The sequence below is a fragment of the Montipora foliosa genome, chromosome 7 (genome assembly GCF_036669935.1).
Source record: "Montipora foliosa isolate CH-2021 chromosome 7, ASM3666993v2, whole genome shotgun sequence".
In the NCBI taxonomy this organism is placed as follows: Eukaryota; Metazoa; Cnidaria; class Anthozoa; order Scleractinia; family Acroporidae; genus Montipora; species Montipora foliosa.
This window is the reverse complement of record NC_090875.1, coordinates 30,224,518-30,237,017: the sequence shown is the minus strand read 5'-3', so window position 1 is coordinate 30,237,017 and position 12,500 is coordinate 30,224,518. Positions and strand designations below refer to the sequence as shown.

The 12,500-nt window shown below is 40.6% G+C and overlaps 1 protein-coding gene across 2 annotated transcripts in view; it reads right to left on the bottom strand.

The window, feature by feature from the left end:
- Nucleotides 1–1,939: 1,939 nt before the first annotated feature.
- Nucleotides 1,940–12,500, bottom strand: part of LOC138011774 (hemicentin-1-like) — a 91,399-nt gene continuing 80,838 nt past the window's right edge. For both annotated transcript variants that reach the window (XM_068858934.1, XM_068858933.1), the window contains exons 31-38: nucleotides 12,021–12,091; nucleotides 10,386–10,727; nucleotides 9,940–10,156; nucleotides 7,952–8,251; nucleotides 7,508–7,630; nucleotides 5,390–5,581; nucleotides 4,631–4,743; nucleotides 1,940–2,743 (exon numbers count right to left, since the gene is read on the bottom strand). In XM_068858934.1, the coding sequence (XP_068715035.1) occupies nucleotides 4,658–4,743; nucleotides 5,390–5,581; nucleotides 7,508–7,630; nucleotides 7,952–8,251; nucleotides 9,940–10,156; nucleotides 10,386–10,727; nucleotides 12,021–12,091 (1,331 nt within the window). In that variant the 3' untranslated portion in view covers nucleotides 1,940–2,743; nucleotides 4,631–4,657. The remainder of the gene's footprint in view (nucleotides 2,744–4,630; nucleotides 4,744–5,389; nucleotides 5,582–7,507; nucleotides 7,631–7,951; nucleotides 8,252–9,939; nucleotides 10,157–10,385; nucleotides 10,728–12,020; nucleotides 12,092–12,500) is intronic.

The following is a 12,500-nucleotide window of genomic DNA, read 5'->3' as shown; positions in this document are numbered from 1 at the left end:
TTGACGTAGGAGTCAACCCTTTCCCGAGTAGATTTATTTATCGAACGACTTCCTTGGGAGAATCAGCACACCCACTGTTGTAAAAGCCATTGATGAAAACACAGCCATCCCAGCGCCAAGGGAAATATGAAACTCTTCTCGCAAAAATCTGTTACTAAAAACAAATATACTCCGGAAAGGACTGACATAAGGAATTGGTGGAGATAGAGGGTCCCCTTGAGGAGCTCCTGTGCCAACAGATTTCTAATTGAAAGAAAAAATTCTCCATTTCTATATTGAGCCTTCACTCCGTTCCCAGGAACTTGTAGGCCAAAGCCAAATGGTCCAGGAAGGTCCTGGGCCAGGTCAGGAGATTGAGCCAGTAGGGTCTTTTGATGTTACTGCTCTGAAAGAGTTAATTAATTATGAAAAGAACATATGTTTGGTGGTAGGGAAATAAATAAATGTTCTTGGGTGTTCTGGTGTGTAGTGTCGATGCGTATTTGTACAAGTTGTGCTTTATTTTGACGCCGCGGAGCTTGCTAGGGCGAGTCAAAATACAAACAACGAGGAGAAATACTCAGCGATTCTACACACCAAATTCTTCGCGCTGAAAGTTGGAAACAACCGACAGCGTGTGACAGATTTGTGATTGACAAGCGCGGGGCAAATGTCAGCACCTAAACTAGTAAAACCGGTTCTCTACTGTGCAATAACCAAGAGTACAATAACTAACCGTACAAATTATATCGTGGAACACTTGCACTAGTTTCGTGCGTTTTCTGTATGATAAGTAATAAAGTTGGATAACAAACATAAGTTCGCCTGTTTTGCCAGCCATCTGCTTTTCAGATGTCTTTTATTAAGAGAAAATTGCTTAAATTATCCAGTAAAGGCAAACGTGGCCCTTAAATTTGACAAAACTCCACAAATAGGAAACTTACTTGATAGATTTGTCTTCAGAATGCAGAGACAGTTTACAAGGTGAAAAAGTCAAGAGAGAAGCCACTTTTTTGGTGCACGCGATTGACACATCAAACCATAAAACGGTCTTAGCTGTGAGTTTAAACTGACGTAGACCCATTGCATAAATGGCGCTGAAATTTGAATAACAATACTGCTACATCCTAAGGTCCGTTTAAACGGTTTCAACATTTACTTCAACGTGCACAACACTTTGTGGAACCAAATGTTCGGTGCGTTTGAACAGGTCGTCCAACATTGTTGAAAGCGTTTTAAATCAAGTTTAAATCGGTTTAAACTTTCATTCAACATCGACTCAACTTTTTCTTTGTTCTCGAAAATGTTGAATGGTGTTGAATCCATTTGAACACTGTTAAACAAAAGACCTTTTGGCAGATACGGCGGCCATTTTGTTTTCTACTGTTTCAAAAGACATTATGGGATGCTCAGGGGGCAAATTAATATGTATTTGCCCCCTTGGGAATCCCATAATATCTATTTGAAACAATAGAAATCAAAATGGCCGCCGTATCGGTAAAAAGGTCTATTGTAGAACACACGCATGCTCACATCAGGCCGCAAAAGTCAATATGGCGTAGTTTATCTGGACGAGGGCGACTGGTTTCTAGTTCTTAGTTCCTCGCAATCAAATTTCGCGAAAGTGTTGTTTTTTTTGTTGTCGCAATGTTGGAAACGTTTGAACTGCCTCCGCATAACTTTGTTTTTGCGTCCAACATTTGCCAAACTTTCATTCAACTTTTGAAACCGTTTAAACGGGCCTTTAAGCCTCACATCTACGCAAGACATCCTTTATTTAAAAAGCATTAACACTAAGGTTAAGATGTCTGAGTATTATTCAAATTTCAGCGCCATTTATACAATATGAGTCTCATGATAGCAGTTTATTTTATGTTTTACTGCCCCTGTGTAAAGGCTTTAAATGAACTTGAACGATTTTAAGCCTTGCACAAACAAGAAAAACACTGGTTCTTGTTAAAATCACATAAACAAACAAGTTAGCTGCTCTTTTATTTTTGATTGCAAAAATACTCTACTTCCTTCGGCTTGTGTAAGCGATGCGTGTTTCTCACATCACGTCAAAAATATTTCGTGACAGCGAGAAGGGTCACGCAATTTACAAAACGCCTTCCTCGACAACACGTGACAACGCCATTTATGGTCTGCGAGACCGCGTTCTTTTTTTTTTCCGTGCTAGTCTCGAACTAAATTATTTTAACAACTCTTTAAGAAGTAATGGGAAAAAATAATTTGGTTTCTACCTGCTACGTTCTTGGCAAAAAAATCATAGAGTACCGGATAAAACCCTTCCACCTTGCTCTCCTTTTCTTTTGTTTTCTCTTTTTTTTTTTTTTGCTAAGCAAATGGAGCGTTCTTTGAATGTAATAAAATCCGTCGCCTTCAGCTTCAGCTGCCGGTTGCTTAACTGTGCTTCAAAATGTTCACTACTTCTTTGCACAATCTCGTATTACTTTACAACAAAATGCCTAAATCTTTACATTTTAACCTTCAAATTATCTCAAAACAACTTAAATCCTTGGGTATAACCAGCGCACGAGTTATTAAAAAAAAACTTGAAATTATAGCCATACGAAATGGGCTCAAACAAACGTTGCCAAAGCTGAGGGGTCTCCTTCATCTGGGGTGCCTTTTACTTGGCGCCATATTCCACTATGAAGAAGCCATCTTCGTTGAAATGAGGTCCCTTGCCGTAGTCGTCCAAGATGTCACGCGCAGAATTTTGAGGCCTTCGCTCTGGTAGGGTGGAGGGTTTTACCTCCGGCTAAAATGGAAAGAGGAGATACGTAAGACAACACTGCGGAGTCAAAATGATGGTTTTAGGGATTTTAAGAAGCGACAGTGGCTATGGCGATATCGCCACAAAACAATAATGTCATTGATGAGTTGATATATGAAAGGAATCATATAGTGAACTGCGGATATGAAATCAAGTAAAGCTATGATCCTCGCAGTTATGAACGCAATTTTAGCAGTTGCGTAGAGAAGCCTGAAAATTTCAGGACTTCCGTCGGTTTTGAGCCCGTGACCTCGCTATACCGGTCCGACGCTCTAACCAACTGAGATATGAGGCCACAGACGTTGGGAACTGGTCATTTGTGGGTTCTAATGTTCATAACAGCGAGGATCGTAGCCTTACTTGATTTCATATCTGCAGTTCACTATATGATTCATTTCATATATCAAATCATCCTTGATTCATTCCTCACGGGAACATTAGAACCCACAAATGACCAGCTCCCAACGTCAGTGGCTTCATATCTCAGTTGGTTAGAGCGTCGCACCGGTATCGCGCGGTCACTGGTTTAAATCCCGTTGAAGTCGTGAGCTTTTCAGGCTTCTTTACGCAATTGCAAAAATTGCGTTCATAACGGCGAGGATCATAGCTTTACTTGATTTACTGTATAATATCATTGCTTAAATGAGGAAAAAGTAATCGTGTTGGAATTTATGCTCGAATTTTAGCACATTTTTGCAGTACTTTGCAAACAGAAAGACGTGAAAACACCGAATTTGAGGTTTTAACGACACCGTGAGCGTGTGAATGTTCATTTTTACTCTGGAAACGCTCCGACGTATCCAATTTATTTTTAGGATACTTCGCCCACATTGTAAGACGTGAAAGAGATAGAATTATCTCGAAATACTTAGACAGTACAAGGTTATATTTTGAGGTGACGTTGTGGTGGCCACCATAGGTCGTAAACTGTCCCTGTTATCAATCGAGAGACAGCGTTGCTCAGTTGTTGAAGTTCTTAGAGACCAAAATACCGTTATACTCTCTAACTAGAATGGTGTCAGCGAGTCACTCTCTGTGAATCAATCATTTCTTTCTCAACAGAGATATTTATTAGAGTGTACTGAATTTTGCTGTGATTTCGTAAGTACTCGACTTGCGCGCTTGCCCTAACAATGGAAATGAGCCCATGCAAACGGGCAGAGAAAAACACTGACCACAGTACCCTGGTCTAATAGCACTAGTTACATGCTCACAAATGTCTGTTGAATTATAGGTGCTACACAGCCAATGTTTGAAGAAAAAGTAGCCCTTCTCATTACATGCACCTTTAAATCTCGACTGGTGTTTGTTAAAGCAGTGGACGTTTCCCGAGAAAATACCTCTCCAACCGTTTTCGGTTGGAAGGGTGGAAAGTCCTGGGAATAGTTATCACCTGGCCTCTCCACGTTGATGGAACCGAGCGTCGCTACCCACGTGAGCCCACGCCAGACAAGATTAATTACGTATGACGCAATTACGCAAAAGCGATGACGATGACGATGACGATGACGACGACGATGATGAAGATCATAATAATAATAATGATAATAATAATGATGATAATACACTAAACAAAAAGAAATAATCTCCTCAGCCATTACTATTGAAGCCCCTTCCTCTTCATCACAAGGTTCTTGATCCAAAAGAAATAGTATACTTAGGTTTTCACTTATTCATTTCACCAACACATCTGGCATCGGTTGTTCAAAAGATGGATAACCCTATCAACTGGATAATTATAATAACTCAATTGGTTTTGCAAGTGTTTATCCGTTGGATAGTGATTTATCCGGTGGATAGCGCTCCTTTTGAACAACCAAGGCCTGGACAGTGAGCTTGTACTTTCACTTGCCCCGTATAAAGATATCTTACCTGGGGTATTTAGCGCCTTGGTAACGATTACAGAGTACAAAGATAAGCAAGAACTAGCAATGCAATAAACCAAGCTGTCTGATGAATTGGAGTTGTTTCTCGTTTTCCTGCATCTGTAAATCAAAACACAGTTACTTACTAACGTCATCACCTTGCTAAAACAGACTGACTGTGGTATCAGCCTATCTGGTATCAGATGTTTTTCCAAAATTGCTTATTATCAATTTAAGGTTTTCAGGGCGCTTCTATCTCAATGCTTGTGACGTGTCATGGTACTTTTATTATTCAAGAGCCCTTTGTGTCGTAGATTTTAACGTTTCCTTTTTGTCCAATCAATCGAACTCAACCTGTCGTCTTCTGAGAGGCTCGTTTAAGTGGAAGGCTTCACTTTTTCGTCTAATATAACACGACTAGTTTTCAACCCTCGTATGAAGTTTTATTCGCACTTAGAACATGACCGATTCCGTGACAGTCTTACTTGCGTGAAACTGTAAAGCAAAGCAACCATATTTAACGTCGATAACTCGTAACAATAATTCAACTGACAAACCTGAGGTCGACGGTGCGCTCATTTTACTCCCCCTCTCCATCAGTGCTCCGTTTTACGGGTGTTTAAAGCTACTTAGCTACACGGAAAGGAAAAAAGTCGAAACAAGGATGCGAGATCCGGGAATCGAACTCAGAACTCTTGCACTAAGGCCGCGCACTAATCGACTGTGCCATCCTTGCTCTCTAGCGTGACATAAAAGTAACACTTACTAATGACGCCAGGTAATGGTCTTCCCTCCACGACGACACTTGCTGGACTTTCTTGAGGATTGGCTTTAAGAGGATAATCACTTCGTGCCACAGTCTTGAACTCGTAAAGAACAGGGTCCAAATGTCTGATCAAAACACTCTGTTCCAAAAAGTGATTTATCCAGGTTGTGTTCTGAAATTCCTCTCCAACTACTGCGAAATAAAATACGGAGCCTATCTTAATGTTACATAGCAAGAGGCGAAAGAGAAATATTAAATGGGGCCAACCTTCATCTTTATTGGCTAAACGACGTATATCGACTATCAAATGTCCCAATAAGCCAGTTGTGGCAAGTGCGAGCGTCGGGATAAAAATATACGGTACACTTTTGTTATGGAAATTGTTGAATAAATTTGCATTTAAAATCTTTTGTATTTTTAGTATATGCTTGATTTTATCCCGATGCACGCACTTATTTTTGATACTCCGAACTGACTTATGGAACCAACGTCAATACCCTAGGCCGGCTCTGAGCGCGGGAAATCGCGTGCGAAAATGTCAATTTGTGATTGGCCAAGAAATCTCCTCAGACATTTCCACCAATCATATTGTGTTTCCTGCTCTTACTGCCGGCTGCATGTATGTTTTCTGTGATATAACTGGTTGATGTAGTAGCCCATTTCCGAGTTGCTGCATGCCTCAGTGTCAAAGCGGGTCCTGGTTCACAACCATTCAAATGGAAATGAGTTGAGTATTCTTATGCAAATCAAACTCATTTCCCTTACAATAGTTGAGCACCAAGACTCACTTCGAAACCGAGACAAACAGCAACTCGGAAATGGCCCATTGTTTATCCGTTGTGATTGGCAATTAGGGAGCTTAAGCATGCGCATTTTTTGACGCGGACGGTAACCGGAAGATAAAATTTCGCGTGCCAGGGCAGTGGTGTTTCCCAGATTTTTATACTAATTATCTATAATGGAGATAAGATACTTAGCAATATAAACGTGGTTGTGTGAAAACAGTTTAAAAGGGAAAACAGCTCACTTCCAGTTGCCGTCCGCGTCTCAAAAACGCGCGTTCTTAAGCTCCATAATGAATTTTCACGACGCCCAAATCAAAACGACATCTGGATGACTCCACTGAACTCTCAGTTCCAATCAAGACACCTACGCTGTTGCAATATGCACATGTAATTGCATGGGACCGAGGGTAATAATAATGAATTAATTTCACGCGTATTTTCAAAGTTTTTCCAAAATTGGAAAACTTTAAGACTACAGGTGAAATTAATCCTTAATTGCTCAAGGTTACATTGCGATTAGATGTTTATGATATAAAGGGCAAAAGTATTGAGGAAAGCCCCTTCAATGCCAAGACAACTGACAATCAACTTAACATGCTTTCATTCGGTTAAGGAACTTAAGTTCAACTCAATAAATCGATGCTAACACTAAAGTTACGGATCCTTGTTTATTCTCCTGTTAATTTATGGTCCAAGAGCCATAAATCAACAAGGAAAAACGCGGTCCGTAATTTTACAGTATGGACCTCTAACTCAGTTAATAAGAGTTATTTTATTGTTGTTGTTTTTATTTATTATTTGGAAAGCAATTCTCAGGCTCAACGGAGCATTCTGATTGGTTGGTTTGCGGTCGGGATTTATAGTACTGACCATTACCATGGAAACGGTCCGTTTCCCTATTTTTTCCTCTCTTCCGGGAAATTCAAGTTGAGCGAAACACAAAAAGTTTTCAAAAAGAGTTACTTAATACAATAAAACAACAACACAATTATAGCAAACTGAATTTAGTTTTAAATGTAAGAGGTTTTCTTCCAAATTTCCCTGATGGAAGACGAAGATTACGAACATTCACAAGCGGAGAGGTGTCCAATCGCGCAAAGAAATGATGCCATATAATAAACAACTTACTAAACTTACATGCTCGGGATTGTACTGGGGAAGTATTGGACCATTAAATAGAAAATTCCAGTTAGAATAAACAGGTGTCTTTTTAAATAAAGGCTTAAACTTTGGTCGCTTAGTGTTTAGTTATCCAAAGAAAAATAATAATTGATTTTTTGGTCTCTTGGGCACTTTAAATTCTTTTTCTAAAAAGCGACAAAAGAATACTTACGTTTCTTCCTAAACATAACCAAGAACTCGTGGGTATAGCCTCCACCTAATCCAAACTTGTAATCAACTCTTACTGCATCTGATGCTGTTCCTTCAATTACTGGCTTTTCAGGCTTGGCAGGAGCTACAGAAGTACGAGAAAACACACGGTTTGTTATGCAACTCTAAAGGTCACGCTGAGAGCTCAAGACTTGGAGAGAACTAGTACCTTACAGTTGAAAGGATCATTTTCAGACATACTTATCTTTAAAATGGGTTTATGAACTGAATTAATAAGGTAAATTGACCACAGTGAAGAAATTCGAAAGCTGGCGTTTCAAGTGGATCAGTGACCTTTGTACCGGCCATGGCCAAAACCGGAGATGCGGCCAGAGGAAAGGCTACTTGAAGCCTCTTGTTACTTAATAAAATTTTATGCTTATGCATGGAAACTCGAGGATCTTACATGTCCACGGCACAGTTTTTGTGGTCTTCCTTACACCCTTTCCCCATCCTATGGCTGTCATAGCCTGGATTTCGATGACGTAATTCGTTTCTGGCTCCAACATTTCCAGTAATTTCTTTCGCGCATCAGCTCCAGTTTCCTGCATTTCTACCTCGACGTCTTTGGGTTCTGATCCTGCGTACGTCTTTAAGCCTACACGATACTTAGTGATAATGCCATTGGGTTCCAAGGGTGGCTTCCACGTGACCAAGACGTACTTTGGAAAGGCATAGATCTTGACGTCCGACGGTGGGCCAGGTTCTAAATCAAAGATAAAATAGACAAAACAGCCTTTAAAAACACTTAACTGTAACTACAACATTAATTTAACTTGGTGAGAGAAAAATTACAGAGAACATAGTAACTCACTGGTAGCCAACAGTCCTGGTCAAAACGTTTGGTACACTGCCTTTTCTTAACGGAAATAGTCGTTCCCTTCATCCCCCCCCCCCCCCCCCCCCCCCACTCCTTCCTGGACAATATTGGGTGTCCGGAGGGCAACACTTTTTTAAGTTCTTGTCTAGAGGATGGACCTCAACATTGTTCAGGGGTTGTGGGGGCCAAAGTTCATGAACGTTTTTGTGAGTGGAAGTTAAGAGGGGAGGTGGTGTCTCCAAACGTTTTGGCCAGGATTGACTATAAATACAAGGTTCACAAAGAATAGCATAGAATCAAGGAAACAATTATAAAATATCTAAACCAGAGAGAACACGGCGTTAGGGTGATAGGTATTTAATTGGTATTAATTTCTGTAATAACCTTTTTTTACTGCGAACTTTTCCATTTTTAAATCCCACTAGCCAGACTTTTCTTACCCCCAATTTGCGAACCCCATTCTAGTAACTCTTTTGAAAATGCAACCCCATTATAGTCAATCCAGTCGTGAAAAATGTGACGCCATCCAGCGACACATCCCCATTAGGCCATTAATAGAAAGTAAACCCCCGGAGGTTCAGACGCACAGCCTCGTACTTTAAATAATTGGAATCCGATATCGTGTAGACGCCGAATCCGGTCGAATCCATATATACTTTTGAATCCGATGACGTAACAAACTCGGTTCCAGTATTTACCACGTGAACATCCAACATGGACACCAAAACAAATGTATGATTCTGCGCATGCTCTGTTGACTACATTCACGGGCAGGAGTCCTGGATACTAGAACAAATCCGGATTCATTCGGATACGTGTAGACGGGCAAATTCGATTCGAAACGCTACGTGTGGACGCGGAAACTTTTAATCCGCAAAGAAACTTTTGCGGATTCAAAATTATATATACGGAGACGTTTGGACAGGGCCATGGACTGTGCGGCCAGTCATATATCAGCGGAATCGCTTGAGCTTCATGCCGGCGCCACTGAAGTTAAACGAGAACACAACAAAATGGTGTTTAAATATTGAAGTTTTCATTAATTTCTATCCTGTTTCCTGATGATGAAACCCAAAGTTCTGAGGATCTAAGCTATGCAAAGACGAGACATTCTTAGTTATTAGAGAGCTGCTAATCAAGTAAAGGGGCAAGAGGTGTGGAAGCTTCGACCGTCAGATCTCTAGTTCGGTTGCTCTTCCAACAATAACAACAACAACACTTGTCATGAATTACTCTTTACATTTAATAAACACTTTCAAAGAAAGAGATAAGTGTATAAAAGCAGAGTCAGGGAACAAATGAACCTTGAGGTTTTTGAGTTATCCCCCTGCATTTTACGTGTAAAAAAAAAAAAAAAAAAAAAAGAAGAAGAAGAAGAAGGGACTGAAAGAGCCAAGTAAATAAAATGCAAACAAGGAGACAAACTGAACTATAAGAGCAGTGGATATTCAAAAAAATTGAATTTTCCAATGACCTACAGGCTAGAGATGATGGTAATGAAGATAACAAACAAAAAACTAACTAACTAACTAACTAAAAGGAAGTAGTTCTCCTTAAACATGAGAGCAACCTACCAGGGTCTGACGTATTAACTTTAACTTCTGCGCTCTCCGGTCCATCGCCTCCGCTGTTGTAGGAAGTGATTGCCATGGTGTAACACGTGTACGGTCTCAACCCGGTCACAGCATACTTCTGCGTACTTCCTTCCATCACATTTGTGGATAACGCGAAACTTGGAATAGCACGTCTTCGTCTCTTCGCAGAAACAAGGCTTTCTTCCCAGTAATAAATCTGGTGCATTAATGAAACACAAAAAAGCATGAATGTGCAGATGGCGCAGCGGTGACAGCACTCGAGGCAACCCGTCTTTTGTGGATACTCAATAATCAACAAAACTTTAGAGCGTTCCCCTCCTATGCTATTTACCCATAACTCCTCCGACAGCCCCTTCCACCCTACGTTAGCGACCTCCTAGCAATGGTGTTATTATATTCCCCGTAAGAAAAGGCTCTCCACATACCCTGTATCCATCCACACTTCCTCTGGTAACAGTAACAGGTTTCCATGACAATTCCACACTGCGTGCCGTCACGGTTCCCACAGTAACATCTTCTGGTCTTCCAGTGGGTGGGTCCTGGCCTGAAAATGCCTTAACAAGTGGACTTTTGGGTCCAGCTGCAATATCGTTAATAGCTTGAATCTGGAACTGCCACTGAACGTAATACCCAGCATTGGGAATGTTAAATCTTTCTGTTTTAGGATCGTCAAGTACGGTTTCCTCCAAACTGTTTCCATGACCTACTCGCCCATACCACAGCTTGTAGAAGAGGCCCGGACCATTCCACTCCACCATTCGCATGGCCTGCAAAAACGAATTTTACCAAAATTGTTTGTAATCTCGCAGTCGGCTTGGCTTATTTGGCGTTGTCGATAAGAGTCTAGACAACGCTGCTTCCGCCATGCTCACGTCAACTTCCCACGCAATTGTAATAGCCAATCAGAAATTTTGGGAAGCAATCAGATTGTGAGAAAGTTATAGACAGCGCTTGCTCTTTGTTTGTGTCACGATCCTGGTTACGCTCTGAAATAAACACTTTCTTTGACGTTGAAATGTCGTGGACTCGCTCGGCGTCCACAACATTTTAACCACTGCGATGACGAATATCGTTGTCGATAAGAGTACAGACAACGCTAAACCACATTCGATTTGTTAAATGGAAGAGAGCAGAGTGATACGTCCATTTCAGTTCATTTAGACCAAAGAATTTCATCATAACACGAGGATCACTTCTCCATTCTGTCCATAACCCGCACTTTAAATAGATACATTTTTTTCATTCATCGAGCCCTTTCACGGAAACACGTGAGTGCAAAGATCGACCTGCGCATGCTCTCAACTGAGTAGCTTCATAGCTCAGTTGGAAGAAAACTTCACTGGCATCGCAGAAGGCATGGGCTCGAATCTCGTTGAGGCCACCTGAATTTTTCAGGCCCCAGTTTTTCAAGAGCAGGACAACTTTATCCGGTGGATAACTCACAATCTGTCAGTGTTCATGTCTGCAAAGATTTCATCATTTGCCCTCGTAACTGCGAATATGCACACTCTAATCACATTTAGATAAAAGGTGCGTAAGAAAATCTTGGCGAACATTTAACGTGAATTATATTTCATACTCAGGATAGTGACTTTTCCACTGGATAAAGTTATCCAACCGTTTGAACAACTGGGGCCTGGAACCCATTTCTCAAACAAGTCCCGAAACTTTACGGGCCATTTTCGGGTGTCACAATTCCCGTTGTATCTCAAGAACGGAGAGGATTTAAGTCGTCAAACTTCACAGTCATTTTAGTCAGTCAGTCTATAAGAGTCAGTCTATAAGAGACAGTTGCTTAAATTGTCCAGATAAGTGCAAGATCATTTCAACCGTAGTGAGGAATTGTCCACACAAAAACGTTTTTGCTTGAAAACTTAGATTTACTGCTTTTTTTCTCATACTATTCACATTGAAAACGTCTGAAAACGGATACTTTTAAATAAAGGTTCTTGAAGCGGAAAACTTCGCAAAACGAAAATGTGGCTATAAATCCACTCTTATGAATATTACGGCATGTGATCGGAAAGTCCAAAACAGGCTTTCATTCTTGAGGTACTTACAGTCCATCCGACGTCAAGCTGCTCAGCCTTGCCGGGGATTCCCCTAAAGTTGTCAGGCCATTTATCGGGAGCTGTGAAAAAGGTAATATATACAGAGGATTGATATTCGGCTATAGAAAATAAATTGGCAATTGATTTTATGCTCAGAGCATTTGAACTTATTTTTCTTCTTCCTTGCTCTTGATTCCATATTCGTGGTGGTTGTTTAAGAAGGCGACACGTGAAAAGCGACTTCACGAGAGTGCACGCGAATAGCGCTCCCAGTACGCGCATGCAATAAGTACGTGAAATTATTGATTCAGATATTTTTTTTAACCTCCGCAGCCTTAACGTCGACCAAAAAAATCAATTTTTATTTTTCTTTGAATTTCAAAACTATGTTAACTAAACAGCAAGTGATCCAAGTTTAAGCCTTGATTTAAAAAAGACAACTGCTTACTTTAACTGGAATTTTCCTATTCAATGGTCCGCCATTACTAA